Here is a 20,219-nt window from a genome sequence, read left to right on the forward strand (position 1 = left end):
TCGAGCCTGCCCCGCCATTCAATAAGATCATGGCTGATCTGAAGTGGATCAGTTCCACTTACCCGCCTGATCCCTATAACCCCTAATTCCCTTACCGATCAGGAATCCATCTATCCGTGATTTAAACATATTCAACGAGGTAGCCTCCACCACTTCAGTGGGCAGAGAATTCCAGAGATTCACCACCCTCTGAGAGAAGAAGTTCCTCCTCAACTCTGTCCTAAACCGACCCCCCTTTATTTTGAGGCTGTGCCCTCTAGTTCTAGCTTCCTTTCTAAGTGGAAAGAATCTCTCCACCTCTACCCTATCCAGCCCCTTCATTATCTTATATGTCTCTATAAGATCCCCCCTCAGCCTTCTAAATTCCAACGAATACAAACCCAATCTGCTCAGTCTCTCCTCATAATCAACACCCCTCATCTCTGGTATCAACCTGGTGAACCTTGTCTGCACTCCCTCCAAGGCCAATATATCCTTCCGCAAATAAGGGGACCAATACTGCACACAGTATTCCAGCTGCGGCCTCACCAATGCCCTGTACAGATGGTTAGCCGGGAATAACTAGCTATTCTGACTGGCAGCAATGATAAGAATAGCTACAGAAGGCACTCCATCTCCCCACTTCCTTGCTACTGTAAGGACTGGGAACAAATACTCAGCTAGAATCATAGAATATCATGGAGTCCCTACAGTGCAGGAGGAGGCCCATTGAGCCAGCACTGACAACAATCCCACCCAGGCCCTATCCCCATAACCACAAACATTTTACCCACTAATCCCCCTGACACTAAGGGGCAATTTAGCATGGCCAATCAACTTAACCTGCACACCTATGGACTTAACGTAATGTAAGCCTACTTGTGATACCAATAAATAAAACTTCTAAAAAAATAACTGATTGGCTTGGGTTAGATGCCAAAATTCTTCTAATAATACAGTCTGAGCATTACTCTGTTGAAACCATACACTGGCACATGGATAAGCCACAACACTGCATTCAAATCTGCTTGACAGTTAAGGTGTCAGAGTGCAAAGAATTTTTAAAAACTTACCACAGAATGAGTAGATTTTCAGCAGGGCCACCGGCGGAACATCTGCAGCAATGGCTCTGGAAATCCACGCGATCAGATAATGCGTCACCGCGGAACAAAGAGACCAGGAATTGATAATCTCAGAAATAGTCAATTGAGGAAACAAGCAAGAAACTGAGAGATTCAATTCAACTTTATTTTATCAGATTATAATAATAAAAATATTTGATAAGATGCTGAAATAATTCTTGGGAAGTTTTGCCCTACTTGTCTGTACTCAATGGCTCTTTAGGTGATGGGTGATTCGGCCTCTCTCAGCTTTCCATTGGCTGGAAGGTGTGAGGAAATTCAGATTTGCCGGTAAGGATGACAGTTGTTGTGGGCTGTCAGTGCTTTCAGCACAGCTCTGGTCCAAAGGGAAGGCTTGCATTGGCTCCGTATTTACTGAGCGTCCAAACAATCCCTGGTGAAAAGTGTCGGCCTTTTGCGGACTGGCTGGTTTCAGATCCTACTTCAGATCCTCATCTTCTTGCCTCAGTCGCTTGAGAAGATGCTGACTGACCAGTGCAAGAGGGTCGGCCTTATAGATGGCATCGTTAATCGTGGCCTTGAACCTGGCTACCTCGTCCTCTCTGAAATGCAATCAAACAAATGCATTGTCAGTACATACGCTGAGGGAGTGTGTGAAGGACATCAGCTTAACCGTAAACATGACCCCACACTCAAGATATCAATCAGCCACCATTAACAGGCTTGGCTAAAAATGGGAAGCTAACTGCAGCACAGCGCAATGACTTTCACCGCAATTTCTTCACGAGATATTCTGACATCCTCAGCTCTGATTGCGTATATCAGGAAGCAGCCAATATCACTTCTGTTAACAAAGCAATCTTGAAACCGCAAAGCTCACTGAATGAAAAAGCCTCCAGTCCAAGCCTCATAAATTTCTCATTGATGTGCATAGAACGAGTCATCACATGGAGAGAAAATGCTGGAAAATCTCAGCAGATAGAACATAGAACAGTACAGCACAGAACAGGCCCTTCGGCCCACGATGTTGTGCCGAGCTTTATCTGAAACCAAGATCAAGCTATCCCACTCCCTATCATCCTGGTGTGCTCCGTGTGCCTATCCAATAACCGCTTAAATGTTCCTAAAGTGTCTGACTCCACTATCACTGCAGGCAGTCCATTCCACATCCCAACCACTCTCTGCATAAAGAACCTACCTCTGATATCCCTCCTGTATCTCCCACCATGAACCTTATAATTATGCCCCCTTGTAATAGCTCCATCCACCCGAGGAAATAGTCTTTGAACGTTCACTCTATCTATCCCCTTCATCATTTTATAAACCTCTATTAAGTCTCCCCTCAGCCTCCTCCGTTCCAGAGAGAACAGCCCTAGCTCCCTCAACCTTTTCTCATAAGACCTACCCTCCAAACCAGGTAGCATCCTGGTAAATCTCCTCTGCACTCTTTCCAGCGCTTCCACATCCTTCTTATAGTGAGGTGACCAGAACTGCACACAATATTCCAAATGTGGTCTCATCAAGGTCCTGTACAGTTGCAGCATAACCCCACGGCTCTTAAACTCCAACCCCCTGTTAATAAAAGCTAACACACTATAGGCCTTCTTCACAGCTCTATCCACTTGAGTGGCAACCTTTAGAGATCTGTGGATATGGACCCCAAGATCTCTCTGTTCCTCCACAGTCTTCAGAACCCTACCTTTGACCCTGTAACCCACATTTAAATTAGTCCTACCATTTGGCAACATTTGTAAGGAGAGAAAAGAGCTGGAGTTTTGAATCCAGATGACCCCTTGTCAAAGCTAAAAGGCTTTCATTCCCTCACCCCACAGTATAAACATCTCCCACTTTTGATGCCTTTTAGCTTTGACGAAGGGTCATCTGGACTCAAAACGTCAGCTCTTTTCTCTCCTTACAGATGCTACCAGACCTGCTGAGATTTTCCAGCATTTTCTCTTTTGGTTTACAAAGTCCAACAGAGTTATCTAGATCACAAGCTTTCAGAGTGCTGCTCCTTCATCAGGTGAGTGCGTGATCTTCTTGGAGATCCTCTCCACCTGATGAAGGAGCAGTGCTCTGGAAGCTCGTCATCTAGGTAACCCCGTTGGACTTTAAGCTGGTGTTGTAAGACTTCTTACTGTGCCCACCCCAGTCCAACGCCAGCATCTCCACATCATGGCTAACATGGTCTAAAACAGCAGAAAGAAGGTAGCCAAAATAGCTGGACTGAATTGGTTTGACAGCGAAGAGGCAGTGGTCGCGACAATTGGACACAGCTTGTTCTACAGCTCAATTATTATGAAAGTGAGAGAGCATTTGAGACATTGGTTTTGATATCAATTAATCACGGCAGGCAAGCAATATTGAGAGATTGAAAACCCTTAATACAATTCTAACAATTGAGGAATTTGCCATTCATAAATGATGTTTATTTGTGGATAACGTCTTAAAATATAGCGAAAATAATGCCTCGTTGTATCCTTCTCTCGCCTTTTTGGAATTATGCCACTAGCTAATTTGAATGAATACAACTGTCACTATCACCAGCAAATAATTATATAAACCGTGCAACAAAACAAATAATTTAATACTGTCTTTTTCTGTACAAAAAAAAAAGGATAAACTGCTGGAAGGTTAGAGAAAAGATTGTCACATCATGGTCTAAGTCTGTTGGGATGTGTTTGGTTCAATAGAGAACGGTGTTTTTCAAATGCTTTACTTCCCAACCTATTTCCACCAATTCAGACTTCAACAGATTAGTCTGCACCTGGTGGACCAAGAAGAGTTTGCTCGGCCTAAATCGTCTCTGAGAAATGGGAATCCTGGGCTTCTCAGTCCCTTGGGAATTAGGAAAAAATCTCTTTTTCGCAACATCCGGAGTGTGGTCAGGATGCAAACCCCCCCTTACACTGCACCGGGATATCCTGGTTGGGTGTCATCAATAAAGGTGGAGAGGGGATGGAGTATACAAGCCCAATCACCTCACTTTCCTCTGCATCACAGGGTGCTCAGTGGAAGGAGCACAGAAAGCTGGTGAGGCTTTTGCCGAGACCACTTGCTGACCAGAGATTTCTTTGTTTGTCTTGCAGCAGTGCACTGACCCAAGGGGCTGACAGATTATGTGCTTTATTGCCTGATGCCTCTCTTGCTCTTCAGCCTTGGGGTCCTTCAGACTGCTGCACTCTCCCAACCTCCATTCCCAGTGCATCGGCCCATCAGAGGGCTGACTGGCACTCAAGAGCCTTCAGGCCATGCTAACTGGCGGTGCGGCGGCACAGTGGTTGGCGCTGCTGCCTCACAGCACCAGGGACCTGGGTTCAATTCCCGGCTTGGGTCACTGTGACGTGCAGAGTCTGCATGTTCTCCCCGTGTCTGCGTGGGTTTCCTCCGGGTGCTCCGGTTTTCTCCCACAGTCCGCAAGGCGTGCTGGTTAGGTGCACTGGCCATTCCAAATTCTCCCTCAGTGTACCCGGACAGGCGCCGGAGTGTGGCGACTTGGGGATTTTCAGAGTAAGTTCATCACAGTGTCAATGTAAGCCTACTTGTGACACTAATAAATAAATTTTAATTGCCCAAGCCTGGGGAACATTGGTTCTAATACTCAACAGGTACATTTTCTGCTCAGACAAAGGTTAACCAGACTGTCCTGAAGTCATGTTGCACTTCTATTGATTTCTCAATATGCTGTGGCAATGTTAACCATTAGTCATTGCCTGTTTAAGTCAATATTATGTATTGTTGGACTTGGGCTGACTCTGCTGCAATGGTCAGTTTCTGAGCAAGTAATGAAGAACAGTGTGCGATTGCACACAGATTGCTAAAGTTCCAGAGAACTGTGTGGGAAGAGAGACATTTCTGCAAAGCAAAACATCAGGGTACACGTCATCTTAACTGGCACCAGTGACACAGAAACAAAATCCTGATTTATAATTTATGGTTCTACTTGTTCCATCTAATTGCCATTCTACCCAGAGGGAAACTATCAATAAGATAACCAAGTAAGGAGCTGCGCTGATTATCCCAATGGGTAAACAGCTCATTAAACGCAAAACTCCAGTTGTAGATAAGGGATAAGCCATTAAGTTCTCCGAATAGGGTGTTGTTTTTTTAATGTTTAGACGATTATTTAATACAGAAATATGTGGATTGTCAAAAGAGGGAAAGAAAGAGATACGGAGCTCAGAAATTTGAATCACCAACAACGGGCAGCACGGTGGCACAGTGGCTAGCACCAATACCTCACAGTGCCAGGAACCCGGGTTCGATTCCCGGCTTGGGTCACTATCTGTGTGGAGTTTGCCCGTCCTGCCTGTGTCTGTGTGGGTTTCCTCCGGGTGCTCCGGTTTCCTCCCACAGTCCAAAGATGTGCAGGTTAGGGGGATTGGCCATGCTAAATTGCCCATGCTAAATTGCCCCTTAGTGTCCAAAGATGTGCAGGTTAGGTGGATTGGCCGTGCTAAATTGCCCCTTAGTGTCCAAAGATGTGTAGATTAGATGGATTAGCCATGCTAAATTGCCCCTTAGTCTCCAAAGATGTGCAGGTTAGGTGAATTATAAGAACATAGGAACATAAGAAATAGGAGCAGGAGTAGGCCATCTAGCCCCTCAAGCCTGCCCCGTCATTCAATAAGATCACGACTGATCTGATAGTGGGTTCAGTTCCACTTACCCGCCCGCTCCCCATAACCCTTAATTCCCTTAATGGTTAAAAATCTATCTATCTGTGACTTAAACACATTTAACGAGGTAGCCTCTACTGCTTCATTGGGCAGAGAATTCCAAAGATTCACTACCCTCTGGGAGAAGAAGTTCCTCCTCAACTCTGTTCCAAATTGACTCCCCCGTATTTTGAGGCTATGCCCCCTAGTTCTTGTTTCCATTGTAAGTGGAAATAACCTTGCTGCTTCTACCCTGTCTAGCCCCTTCATTATCTTATATGTCTCTATAAGATCTCCCCTCAGCCTTCTAAACTCCAATGAGCACAGGCCCAGTCTACTCAATCTCCCCTCATAAGCTAACCCCCTCATCTCCGGAATCAACCTGGTGAACCTTCTCTGTACCCCCTCCAAAGCTAATATATCCTTTCTTAAATAAGGGGACCAAAATTGTACACAGTACTCTAGGTGCGGCCTCACCAGTACCCTGTACAGTTGCAGCATGACCTCCCTGCTTTTATACTCCATCCCCTTCGCCATAAAGGCCAACATTCCATTTGCCTTCTTGATCACCTGCTGCACCTGCAAACTGAGTTTTTGTGATTCATGCACAAGGACCCCCAGGTCCCTCTGCACAGTAGCATGTTGTAATTTTTCACCGTTTAAATGATAGTCCATTTTATTATTATTCCTTCCAAAGTGGATAACCTCACACTTACCAACATTATAGTCCATCTGCCAGATCCTTGCCCACTCAATTATCCATGGTAAATTGCCCCTTGGTGTCCAAAGATGTCCAGTTAGGTGGATTGGCCATGCTAAATTGCCCCTTCGTGTCTAACAATGTGCGGGTTAGGTTGATTGACCGAAGTAACTTGCCCTTTAGTGTCAGGTGGATTAGCAGGGCAAACAGGAATAGAGCCTGGGTGGGATTGTTGTCGGTGCAGGCTCAATGGGCCAAATGGCCTCCTTCTGCACTGTAAGGATTCAATGATGATCTGACTGGCCTCTCTCTGCACTGTTGGGTTCTATGATGTACACAGTGGGTAACTGCATGGTGCACAGACAGAAGCGGAAAGACTCTGGTCTTCTTTATTGACACAGATAATGTGTAAGCGGGCTAGCTCATTTAAACTGTGACAGCGCTAGCAGAGGATGAGGCTGGAACATGGATTCAGTATTAAACACAGATTAAAAGAGAAAATCCCTGCAGAAGAACAGATTTGTGGAACAGAATGTCAAGAAAGGCCAGTAAAATACTTAGTTAAATCTGCTCTTGCACTAAAAAAAATCTGATTATAAAATGGATTGAAAATTAATGAAATAAAAGCAAGTACTCCGGGTTTCAGTTCAGACAACTGGAATGTTAACTGTGAAAACGTTACAGGGCAGCAGTGAATAATGTTGTTTTAATATTCCATAATGTTCTGCTTAATTTGCTTTGTAGTCAGGAAGGAAGAATAAGAGTTTTCTCTGGCAGAGGTTTGTTTTATAGTTATTTTCCCCCGTCACAGATTCTGATCTTTATCTCTCTCTCTTTCACACACACAGGAGCGCACAATCTGGAAAGGCCAACAATGACTCCACTCAGTAATCTGCACGCTGAAATAGTACGATAACACAGTGCCAAATTCTTCCAAATAGTAGATGCAGTGCAAACCTGCAGAGCTTCACAAAAGAGAGCGGCTGCACTCATTTTACAATCAATTCATACAAAGGGAAATAAAAATTCAAGTAGTGTAACAGATACACGAGGGAGATGGTAATGGCTTTTCCAACTTTACAAGTTGGAAAGCTCTGTTTTCAGTTGGCAAAATCATACCGCTCACTCACAAATACAATCTTATTTATGATGTGGAGATGCCAGCGTTGGACTGGGCTGGGCAGAGTAAGAAGTCTCACAACACTAGGTTAAAGTCCAACAGGTTTATTTAGAATCACGAGCTTTCGGAACGCTGCTCCTTCATCGGGTGAGTGGAGAGTTGGGTTCACAAACACGGCATATATAGACAGAGACTTGATTACCTGTAAAGACTCACATTCCAACCATTATCTTGCAATTGTGTCTCTGTCTATATATGCCGTGTTTGTAAACCCAACTCTCCACTCACCCGATGAAGGAGCAGCGCTCCGAAAGCTCATGATTCCAAAAAAGACTTGTTGGACTTTAACCTGGTGTTGTGAGACTTCTTACTAATCTTATTTAGTTTATTTTATGAGTGCCATTTTATTAGTGTCACGAGTTACATTAATTACATTAAGTCACAGTGTTACATTAACACTGCAATGACGTTACTGTGAAAATCCCCTAGTTGCCACATTCCACTGCCTTTTCGGGTACACTGAGGGAGAATTTAAGCATGGCCAATGCACCTTAACCAGCGCATCGTTGGAGTGCGGGAGGAAACCGGAGCACCCGGAGAAAACCCATGCAGACACAGGAAGAACGTGCAAACTCCACACAGACAGTGACCCAAGGTCAGAATTGAACCTGGGTCCCTGGAGCTGTGGGGGAGCAGTGATTTGATTTGATATATTGTCACATGTATTGGGATACAGTGAAAAGTATTGTTTCTTGCGTGTTATACAGACAAAGCATACCGTTCATAGAGAAGGAAAGGAGAGGGTGCAGAATGTAGTGTTACAGTCATAGCTGGGGTGTAGAGAAAGATCAACTTAGTGTGAGGTAGGTCCATTCAAAAGTCTGATGGCAGCAGGGAAGAAACTATTTTGAGTCGGTTGGTATGTGACCAGTGCTAACCACTGTGCCACCCAAAGAAGGATCAAATGGCAAACAAATCTTTACTTCTTTCCCTGTATTTTTACATTTTATTTTCGAGGCAGAGAGAATGGAGCCTTCGAGACATGAGCAAAATACCTGCCAAATCACTTGCACAGCGTCCTCAGAGACGGGAACATTTATTGAATTAAGAAGCCTTCAATTTGCGAGCAACGGGAACTTTGGGTTCAGACTTGCTGCTCATTCATCCACAATTCAGAAAGCGTGAAGAAACGGCCGAGAGACCAAATCAACACAATTATGTTCCGAGCAAGAGAAAAGATCGAACCATGAACAGAGAGAAGGCACGGGTCGGACTGATTCTTGTTTTACTACAATTCACAGACTGGAAGGTGGGCAGGTGGCCAACGACCTTGGTGTTTGGTTGCACTCTCATGGTGGCACAGTGGTTAGCACTGCTGCCTCACAGCGCCAGGGACCCGGGTTCGATTCCCAGCTTGGGTCACTGCCTGTGTGGAGTCTGCACGTTCTCCCTGTGTCTGCGTGGGTTCCCTCCGATGCTCCAGTTTCCTCCCACTGTCCGAAAGACGTGCTGGTTAGGGTGCATTGGCCGTGCTAAATTCTCCCTCAGTGTACCCGAACAGGCGCCGGAGTGTGGCGACTAGGGGATTTTCACAGTAACTTCATTGCAGTGTTAGGGTAAGCCTACTTGTGATTAATAAATAAACTTTAACTTTAAAACTTTACCTCAGTTCACAGTTGAACACAAATCCAGGCTGATAGGCCAGTATAATGCTGAGGGAGTGCTGAACTGCTGGGGGGTGCTGTTTTTAGGGTGAACTTTTAAAATAAAGCACAAACAGAAAATACTGGAAAATCTCAGCAGGTCTGACAGCGTCTGTGGAGAGAGAATAGAGCCAACGTTTTGAGTCTGGGTGACCCTTCGTCAGAGCTGGTCCTTCTCTTCAATTCTGACCAAGGGTCATCCAGACGCGAAACATTAGCTCTGTTCTCTCTCCACAGATGCTGTCAAATCTGCTGAGATTCTCCAGCATTTCCTGATTTTGTTTCAGATTCCAGCATCTGCAGCGTTTTATTTTTGTACTAGCCAATGTTTATTACCCAACATCACTGAAACATGTGACTTCATTGCTTTTGATGGCACCTTGTTCGGTCCAAACTAGTTCCCCCTTCTCTCTACGACGGTGATTATGTTTCACAAATACTTCCTCGAGTGGGACATCGTGAAGTTAGAAATTGTGTCACATTACTGGAATCATAGAATAATAGAATCCTTACACAGCAAAAAGAGGCCATTCAGCCCATCAAACCTGCACCAATATTCCCAGCCTGGCCCAATCCCCCCAATCCTATTGCTAATCCCCCTGACACCAAGGGAGAATTTAGCAGGGCCAATCCCCCTAACCTACACATCTTTGGACACTAAGGGGCAATTTAGCATGGCCAATCCCCCTAACCTGCACATCTTTGGACACTAAGGGGCAATTTAGCATGGCCAATCCCCCTAACCTACACATCTTTGGACTCGAAGGAAGAATTTAGCATGGCCAATTCACCTAATCTGCACATCTTTGGACATTAAGGGGCAATTTAGCATGGCCAATCCCCCTAACCTACAAATCGTTGGACAGTAGGGGACAATTTAGCATGGCCAATCCACCTAACCTGCACATCTTTGGACTCGAAGGAAGAATTTAGCATGGCCAATCGACCTAACCTGCTCACCTTTGGACTGTGGGAGGAAACCGGAGCACCCGGAGGAAACCCACGCAGACACAAGGAGAACGTGCAGACTCCACACAGACAGTGACCCACAGCTGGATTTGAACCCGGGTCCCTGGTGCTGTGAGGCAGCAGTGCTAACCACTGTGTTGCCTTTCAGTAGTTCCTCCTTTCTGTATAAATCATTAAGCAGATCCTGCAGATAGTGTGTTTATGAAGATTAGCATTCACAGAAGGGTTACAGAAACCATTCCAAAACCAGACTGGTGACATTTAAACGGTGAGAATGTTTGATAGCACAGAATAGTGGCACTTACATCAGTTTCCGTTTCTGAGCATGACGCATCTTATTGTACTGCGGCACTTCAGGTTTCTTTCTCAAACTGTTAGAAAATAAAACAAACAATTGTTAAAACAGTTCAGCAAAAAAATGTTTGGTAGGCAAGATATTTCTGCACAGCTTCTGTATTTAGCATCAAGGTTCATGCTGCTGGAATCCTGACAAATTCTGCTGTCACTGTCACTCAGAGTTGGCAGTATTCTTGTATCATTTTCAGACCGAGGTCGCTTGTCCTGTACCTTGCTTGGAGTTACTGTCACTGTCCCTATATGATGGCCACAGTTCATAAGAGATAGGAGCAGAATTAGGCCATTCGGCCCATCGAGTCCGCTCCGCCATTCGATCATGGCTGATATGCTCCTCATCCCCATTTTCCTGCCTTCTCCCCATAACCCTTCAACCCATTCCCAATTAAAAATCTGTCTAACTCCTCCTTAAATTTACTCACTGTCCCAGCATCCACCACACTTTGGGGTAGCGAATTCCACAGATTCACAACCCTTTGGGAGAAGTAGTTTCTCCTCAACTTAAAATTTGCTATTAAATTTGCCACCCTTACCCGAAAGCTATGCTCGTCCTAGAATACCCCATCAGAGGAAGCATCCGCTCCACGTCTACTTTATCCATACCTTTTATCATCTTGTATACCTCAATTTGATCTCCCTTCATTCTTCTAAATTCCAGAGAGTATCGGCCTAAACTGTTCAATCTCTCTTCATACGACAAACCCCTCATCTCTGGAATCAATCTAGTGAACCTCCTCTGAACTGCCTCCAATGTCACTGCATCTTTCCTCAAGCAAGGGGACCAAAACTGTGCACAATACTCCAGGTGCGGCCTCACCAATGCCTTGTATAGTTGCAACAATACTTCCTTACCTTTATATTCTATTCCTTTAGCTATAAATGCCAACATTCCATTTGCTTTCTTTATTATCTCCTTCACACCTGCCTTTTCGATCAGTTCCTCTTCTATTGTTATGACATCATGCACACAGCAGTCAGATCTGACTGTCCATCAGATGCCCACCTCGTGATAAAATACTTTAACATCACCGGTGTGTGATTGTGACTGGCCATGAGACGGCAGATTACAGCAGGCGAGAGAAATAGGTAATTGCTTCATTGTCTCGTGGTCAAGTGACTCTCCAGGTTGGAAAACAGGTTTGCAGATCAGGATCATTGTGATGTGATGGATATGAAGCGAGCTGGATTTACTTCCAGTTTTGACATAGATTTCCCTACAGTGCAGGAGGCCATTTGGCCCATCAAGCCTGCACCAACAACAATCCCACCCAGGCCCTACCCCCGTAACCCCACGTATTTACCCTAGCTAATCCCCCTGATACTAAGGGGTGAGTTTACCGTGGCTAACCAGCACATCTTTGGACTGTGGGAGGAAACCCATGCAGATACGGGGAGAATGTGCAAACTCCACACAGACAGTGACCCGAGGCTGGAATTGAACCTGGGACGCTGGAGCTGTGAACTTTACAACATGAAAAACCCACGTGCAACCACACAGCATGGGAAACCATTTTAACCTACGACTTCTGTCACAACTCTTTCAAAGAACTTATACGATAACACTCCCCTGCTTATTGCAGCCAGCTTCATTAAGGACCCCATGCACCCCGGACATACTCTCTTCCACCTTCTTCCGTTGGGGAAAAGATACAGAAGTCTGAGATCGCGTACCAACCGACTCAAGAACAGCTTCTTCCCTGCTGCCATCAGACTTTTGAATGGACCTACCTCGCATTAAGTTGATCTTTCTCTGCACCCCAGCTATGACTGTAACACTACGTTCTGCACTCTCTCGTTTCCTTCTCTATGAACGGTATGCTTTGTCTGTATAGTGCGCAAGAAACAATACTTTTCACTGTATACTAATACATGTGACAATAATAAATCAAATCAAATCCAATGATCCTGCGCTTTCCCTCCAAGTTGTCACCCAATTTCTTCTTGAAAGTTAGCACTGAATCGGTCTCCATTACACTGTTTATTCCAAATGGTAACAATGAACTGACTGATTTTCCCTTCACGCTGCCTCTGGTTCTTTTGCTCATAAGTATCAATCAGTGTTCTCTGGTTAGTGACCCCCCCGCCAATGAAAACAGTTTCTCCTCGTCTCCTCTGACAAAACCCTTCATGATTCTGAACAGTTTGATTAAATCTCCCCTTGACCTGCTTTGCTCCAAGGAGAACGAACTCAGTTTATCTCGCCTGCGCACGCTCACCCGGATCTGCACATCCTTCCTAAAGTGTGGTGTCTAGAATGGGCCCTCAGCACTGCCTTTTCTCCATCGCCCTGCACGTATTTCCTTTTCAAGGATATATCCGTGTCCCTTCGGAAGGTTAGTCTTTCACTCGCTTCCACCATCCTTTTCGGCACTGAAATAAAGATTTTAACTCGCTGGGCTGGGTTTTCCGGCTGCGTTCACCCCCAAGAAAATCCCGCCCAGGGGCAACGGACCTTTGCCTGGTCCGTGTCCTGCTCGCTACGATTCCTGTGGCGGGCGGGCGGGACGGGAAAATTCTGCCCTCCCATGTCAGAACAGAAGCCTCACAGCGTCAGGGACCCGGGTTCAATTCCCGGCTTGGGTCACTGTCTGTGTGAAACTTGCACGATCTCCTCGTGTCTGCGTGGGTTTCCTCCAGGTACTCCGGTTTCCTCCCACAGTCTGAAAGATGTGCTGGTTAGGTGCATTGGCCATGCTAACTTCTCCCTCAGTGTACCCGAACAGGCGCCTGAGTGTGGAGACTAGGGGGTTTTCACAGTAACTTCATTGTAGTGTGAATGTAAGCCTACTTGTGACACTAATAAATAAACTTTCCTTGCCCTGGACTATATCTCAGTGGCTATTTACCTCCTGCCAGTGGCAACAGTTTCTCTTACTTAGCATGTCAAGCCCCCTCTATTTTGAACACCTCTATTATAATTCCCTCTTTACCTGAGGGTAATCCTTCTCTGGTAATCTTGTAACAGGTCAAAGTAGGCATATTAGCATAATCAGATGATTATCTGTTTAATTTGACAACCAACAAAGGCTTGTGGCACCTTGGCAGCATTGCTTGTGACCTGCTGTCCACTTCAACCCAAAACTAGAATCTTAACAAGGATTGACAAATTCAGTTATGTGACTATAGGCTTCATTTCGCTTTCGTTTACGAACTATAACTTTTTAAAATTAGCATGGCAAATCAGTGGATTTCCTCCAGCACATCTGGAAGTTGAATTTTTGTGAAGTCTCCAACAAAATCATGGAATCATAGTATAACAGAATCCCTACAGTGCAGAAGGAGGCCATTTGGCCCACCAAGCCTGCACTGACAACAATCCCACCCAGGCCCAATCCTCGTAACCCCATGTATTTACCCCACTAATACCCCTAACACTAATGGACAATTTAGCATGGCCAATCCCCCTCACCTGCATATCTTTGGACTGTGGGGGGAAACCGGAGCACCCGGAGGAAACCCACACAGATACGGGGAGAACGTGCAAACTCCACACAGACAGCGACCCAAGGCCGGAATTGAACCAGGTCCCTGATGCTGAGGCAGCAGTGTTAATCACCATGCCACCTTGCTGTTGGACTGTTTGTAATGAATATTTAACACTTCCGTCAAGAGTTTGCACATTCCAAGACAACTTGACTACTCACAGACCATGTTCAGCTGGAGCAAGGCCAATATCACAGACTCGCCCCATAAGAACCCCCTTGAATATGGAAGGGAGAACGAGTAAATCCTTCAACAATCAAAGCTGAACAGAATCTTGCCCCAGAAGGTACATGGTTACTGACCCTCACAGCACCAGTTTCCTACCCACACCCTCAAGCCAGACTCTTCAGCTTTCTTGAGGTACTCTCGAAGAGATGTACAAACAGCTTGGTATGCCTAGGAAGACTAAAGCTGCATGCATCTGAAATAAATGTCTTCAATTAAACTAGATGGAAAGCAATGCATCACTCGCAAAGATTAACGGGATTTTATTTAATAACAATTCTAAAAATAACCAGTGAGAAGTCAATCTCTCTGAAATTTGATTTATTCACTGGAGGTATTCAGGCCTCGGTTATGTACAATGTTGTTTAGACAATGAATCTCCAAAACCAGGGCCCTGCTTTTTCCAAACTCATTCTTCACTTCTTTGTCTTTGCGTCAGAGAAGGTGGGAGGGGAGGATGTGGAACGCGTCGAGAAACCTGCTAAAAACAGGGTGGACATGGCCTCAGCCAATGCAATTTCAACCCTGAACGAAGTTTGGGGGAAAATGACTGGTTCTCCCCAAATGTCACGAGCAAACACCTCATGAAAGACCCGGCACACACTATCCCTGGTTTCGACCTCCCACGAAGCTCGCGGGCATCTCTAAACCGAATCTGTGCAAACTACGGCAGACCTTAGAAACCCTACAGTGCGGAAAGAGGCCATTCGGCCCATCGTCCCTGCACTGACAACAATTATACCTATCCCCGTAACCCCATATACTAACCCCGCTAATCTCTCTAACCTACGCATCTCAGGACACTAAGGGGCACCTAACCAGCACGTCTTTTGGACTGTGGGAGGAAACCGGAGCATCCGGAGGAAACCCACGCAGACACGAGGAGAATGTTCAGACTCTGAACAGACAAGCCGAGAATTGAACCCGGGTTCCTGGCGCTGTGAGGCAGCAGTGTTAACCACTGTGCCACGTGTGCCACCCCTGCTCACGTCTGATGTCACCCTGAGAATTCTAGCAGCTTTGAAATTTCCTGACTGTGGGACACATTCGCATATTGGAGGGAGTGTGGAAAAATGTGACCAGGCTGATCCCTGGTCTTGGAGATCTGAGCAATGAGAAAAGCCTGGAGGAAATGGCAACTTTCAGCCATGAAAGAAGGTGTCATTGTGTATTGAGAGAGTAAATAGTCTGGAAAAGCCAAGTCTGCAAAATTAAATTCAATTGTAGGAATCGGCCAAGGGAAGATAGGAAAGAAGGGGAACTCTGAATCTAAAGTGTGATCAATGCATGGGGTGGGCTTCAGGGTAAAATATTCAAGGCCAATTCCTCAGATCACACAAACTAGGAGCAGGAGTAGGCCACTCGGCCCTTCGAGCCTGCTCTGCCATTCTTTTTATTCATTCGTGGGACCTGGGCATCGCTGGCTGGCCAGCATTTACTGCCCATCCCTAGTTGCCCTTGAGAAGGTGATGGTGAGCTGCCTTCTTGAATCGCTGCAGTCCACGTGCTGTGGGTTGACCCACAATGTCATTAGAGAGGGAATTCCAGGATTTTGATCCAGCAACTGCGAAGGAACGGCGATAGATTTCCAAATCAGGATGGTGAGTGGCTTATGGGGAACTTGCAGGTGGTGGTGTTCCCATATATCTGCTGCCCTTGTCCTCCTAGATGGGAATGCTCGTGGATTTGCAAGGTGCTGTCTAAGGACCTTTGGTGAATTGCTGCAGTGCATCTTGTAGATGGTACACACTGCTGCTACTGAGCGTCGGTGGTGGAGGGAGTGAATGTTTGTAGATGTGGTGCCAATCAAGCGGGGCTGCTTTGTCCTGGATGGTGTCGAGCTTCTTGAGTGTTGTTGGAGCCGCACCCATCCAGGCAAGTGGGGTGTTATTCCATCACACTCCTGACTTGTGCCTTGTAGATGGTGGACAGGCTTTGGGGAGTCAGGAGGTGAGTTACTCGCTGCAGTATTCCTAGCCTCCGACCTGCTCTTATAGCCACTGTGTTTATGTGGTGAGTCCAGGAGAGTTTCTGGTCAATGGTAAGATGATCATGGCTGATCTGACTGTAACCTCCCGCCTGCCCCCTGTAACCTTTCCGTCTCTCATTTATCAGGAAACTACCTTTGCATGGAAAAGGGTTCTGCTTCCACTGCCTTCGAGGAAGGGGGTTTCCAAACATTCATGCCCCTCGGAGGAAAAATAATTACTTTAATCTTACTGACCTAAATGGAGCAACTGCTTATTTTTAAACAGCGGTCCCTAGTTTCAGATTCTCTGTTAAGGGGATCCTGCAGCAGATGGACTGGTTCCCTCACAGAAGGAAGATTAAAGGGTGATTGAAGGGTGTTTAAAATGATTGAAGGGTTTGACCGAATAGATAGAAACAATGGTGGGAGCGGTACGAGGGTGCAACGTTACAATTAGAACTAGACCTTTCCGGGGCAGTGTCAGCAAATGTTTCTTCACAAAAAGGTGCAGCGTGGAATCTGTAACTCTTCTCCCCTCTGTCCCCCAGAGGCTGCTGAGAGAGAATTGAAACTCCAGCACTGAGACTAATGAATATTTGGGGCTGGGTGGCAGGGGGAGCCGGGTTGGGGGGGGGTGGGGGTGGTCGGGTACTGAGCATTGGGTGCAGAGTATTGAGTATTAGGTAGTGAGGGCTGTAGGACAAAATGCATAGATGGGAGTTAAGAGGCAGACATGATCCAGATTTCTGAGAACCAGTGGTCCATTCCTGCTAATATGATTTAGCTTCTTGCTTTTTAATTATCTTGTAACCCAGTGACAAATACACAATCAGATGGATGGGTTTGTTTTTATGGTTGGACAGAGAGAGAGAAAGGACATGTCCCCTTTTCTTCAAGCTCTGCCTCTTTTCTGTCGGCCCACGTCCAACCTTTGCTGCCTGCTGCGATGCCTTGCCCACACATTGTGGCTTGTTGTCTCCTTTTTAAAAATATTATTGCTACTCTTGTTACTTTTTTCTTGTGCGGGGTGATGGACGGGGGGTGGTGGACAGGGTAGATTAGTGTGGGAAATAGATGGGTTGGTCAGGGCGTTTTTGGGGGTGGGGGGAAGAGCAGATGTTAGCATCACAGTCCATTGGGCGGCACGGTAGCACAGTGGTTGGCACTGCTGCCTCACTGCACCAGGGACCTGGGTTCAATTTCCGGCTTGGGTCACTGCCTGTGTGGAGTTTGCATGTTCTCCCCGTGTCTGCGTGGGTTTCCTCCGGTTTCCTCCCACAGTCCGAAAGACGTGCTGGGGGTTAGGGTGCATTGGCCGTGCTAAATTCTCCCTCGGTGTACCCGAATAGGCACCTGAGTATGGCAACTTGGGGATGTTCACAGTAACTTCATTGCAGTGTTAATGTAAACCTGCTTGTGATTAATAAATAAACCTTATTATAAAAGAGCACGCAGACAATACGGACAAATCATATTAAAAGGTGAGGGAAACAGTATTTGAAGGAAAAATCACTGGGATTAATGAACAAGCCGGTACATTCACAGCACATCAGTACCTCTTTGATTTATTAGCCGTGGATACGTTGCTCGCAGCGGTGAGTAAATCTGTCAATTCGGGCAGTGCATCAGCAAGTGGCTGCATGTCTCCCACTACAGGGACAGCTCTGCGTTTCTCCTGGGCTTTCTTCTTCCGCTCTGCCTGTTTGATCAGCTCAATTTCTGCAAGATAGAAGCGAGGGTGTAAGACCACCTTCTGGGGGTCAGTTTCTTCTCATGTCGTTTAATTGCACGGACTTTCAGAGGGCAATTTTCGGATGCATTCGCTGGCCCACGCCGCTGGCTCCATGTATTGAGAAGCTGACACCGCCCGCTACCTCCCCCTGCCAAATTTCACACATACCCAAGTTGGCACTGCAAACTCACCTCAAATGACTTCTAGTATTCAAAATATTCTGAAGTGCAAATTGGACAGCCTATTCAAAAGGGGCGGCACAGTGGCACTCGCTGCTGCCTCACAGCGCCAGGGACCCGGGTTCGATTCCCGGCTTGGGTCACTGTCTGTGTGGAGTCTGCACGTTCTCCCCGTGTCTGCGTGGGTTTCCTCCGGGTGCTCCGGTTTCCTCCCACAGTCCAAAGATGTGCAGGTTAGGTTGATTGGCCATGCTAAATTGCTCCTTAGCATCAGGGGGATTAGCAGGGTAAATACGTGGGGCTAGGTGGGATTGTGGTCGGTGCAGACTTGATGGGCAGAATGGCCTCCTTCTGTAATGTAGGGATTCTATGGATTCTAAAACAGGTTGCCCTTTCCTTATCTTGTTTTGTACAGGGTGAACATAAGCACCAGCACCCAGTAGTTGGGCCAAATGGCCTGTTTCTGTGCTGTATATCCTATGTAATACAATACCAGAAAGAGCAGGGATGGGTCACTTGACCCTTTGAGACTGTTCTGTCATTCAACAAGATCATGGCTTTTCCTGCATGTCTCATATCCCTAGACTTCCTTGTGTCAAGAAGTCTGTCCATCTCCAATTTGAATAACCTCAACTCAGCATCCACACTGCTCCTTCAATAGAGAATTCAAAAGTTTCTTTCGAGTGAAGAAATTTCTCATCTCAGTCCGAAACAGCCAATTCTCATTCTGAGGTGGGGAACGCATGCCCCTCCCCTGTTCGAAACCCACCAGCCAGGGGAAGTAGCCTCTCAGCAATTACTCAATCAAACTCCTTAAGGACTCCATATGTTTCCAAGCGAACATCTCTAATTCTTGGAAGTTCCAGGAAATATCAGCCAAGTCTGTTCAACCTCTCGGCTCATATGACAATCCCCTCATCGTAGGAATCAATTTCATTCTTCAGTGCGCTCCAACAAGAATCATAACAGGAGAAGCAGGAGTAGTCCATTCAGCCCCTCAAGCCTGCTCCGTCATTCAATACAATCTCATCTTGGCCTCAGCTTCACTTTCCTGCCCATTCTCCATCAGCCTTCAGCCCATTACTAATTAAAAATCTGTCTATCTTCTCCTTAAATTTACTCACTGTCCCGGCATCCACCCCACTCTGGGTAGTGAATTACCCTTTGAGAGAAGTATAAAGAACAAACAAAATTCAGCACAGGAACAGGCCCTTCGGCCCTCCAAGCTTGCACTGACCATGCTGTCCGACTTAACTAAAACCCCCTACCTGCCCCTCTATTCCCTTCCTATTCATGTATTTGTCAAGATGCCCCTTAAAAGTATCTGCTTCCATTACCTCCCCCAGGCTCCCACCCCCCTTTGTGTAAAAAATCTGCCGAGTACATCTCCTTTAAACCTGTGCCCCCTAGTAATTGACTCTTCCACCCTGGGAAAAAGCTTCTGACTATCCACTCTCTCCATGCCTCTCATAATCTTGTAGACTTCTATCAGGTCGCCCCTCAACTTCCATCGTTCTAGTGAGAACAAACCAAGTTTCTCCAACCTCTCCTCATAGCTAATGCCCTCCATGCCAGGCAACATCCTGGTAAATCTGTTCTGTACCCTCTCCAAAGCCTCCACATCCTTCTGGTAGTGTGGCGACCAGAATTGAACACTGTATTCCAAGTGCGACCTAACTAAGGTTCTATAAAGCGTCAACATGACTTGCCAATTTTTAAACTCAATGCCCCGGCCGATGAAGGCAAACATGCCGTATGCCTTCTTGACTACCTTCTCTACCTGCATTGCCACTTTCAGTGACCTGTGTATCTGTACACCCAGATCCCTTTGCCTATCAATACTCTTAAGGGTTCTGCCATTTATTGTATATTTCCTATCTGTATTAGACCTTCCAAAATGCATTACCTCACATTTGTCCGGATTAAACTCCATCTGCCATCTCTCCGCCCAAGTCTCCAACCGATCAAAATCCTGCTGTATCCTCTGATGGTCCTCATCGCTATCCACAAATCCACCAATCTTTGTGTCGTCCGCAAACTTACTAATCAAAGTAGTTTCTCTTCAT

At 46.1% G+C, this 20,219-nt stretch overlaps 1 protein-coding gene across 1 annotated transcript in view; it reads right to left on the minus strand.

Moving 5' to 3' along the window:
* Window positions 1-1,206: 1,206 nt before the first annotated feature.
* slx9 (SLX9 ribosome biogenesis factor) overlaps window positions 1,207-20,219 on the minus strand; it is a 124,977-nt gene continuing 105,964 nt past the window's right edge. Inside the window, exons 4-6 of the mRNA XM_078228979.1 lie at window positions 17,799-17,961; window positions 10,517-10,582; window positions 1,207-1,663 (exon numbers count right to left, since the gene is read on the minus strand). Coding sequence (XP_078085105.1) covers window positions 1,540-1,663; window positions 10,517-10,582; window positions 17,799-17,961 — 353 coding nt within the window. The 3' untranslated portion in view covers window positions 1,207-1,539. The remainder of the gene's footprint in view (window positions 1,664-10,516; window positions 10,583-17,798; window positions 17,962-20,219) is intronic.

The sequence above is a fragment of the Mustelus asterias genome, chromosome 14 (assembly GCF_964213995.1).
Source record: "Mustelus asterias chromosome 14, sMusAst1.hap1.1, whole genome shotgun sequence".
Taxonomy (NCBI): Eukaryota; Metazoa; Chordata; class Chondrichthyes; order Carcharhiniformes; family Triakidae; genus Mustelus; species Mustelus asterias.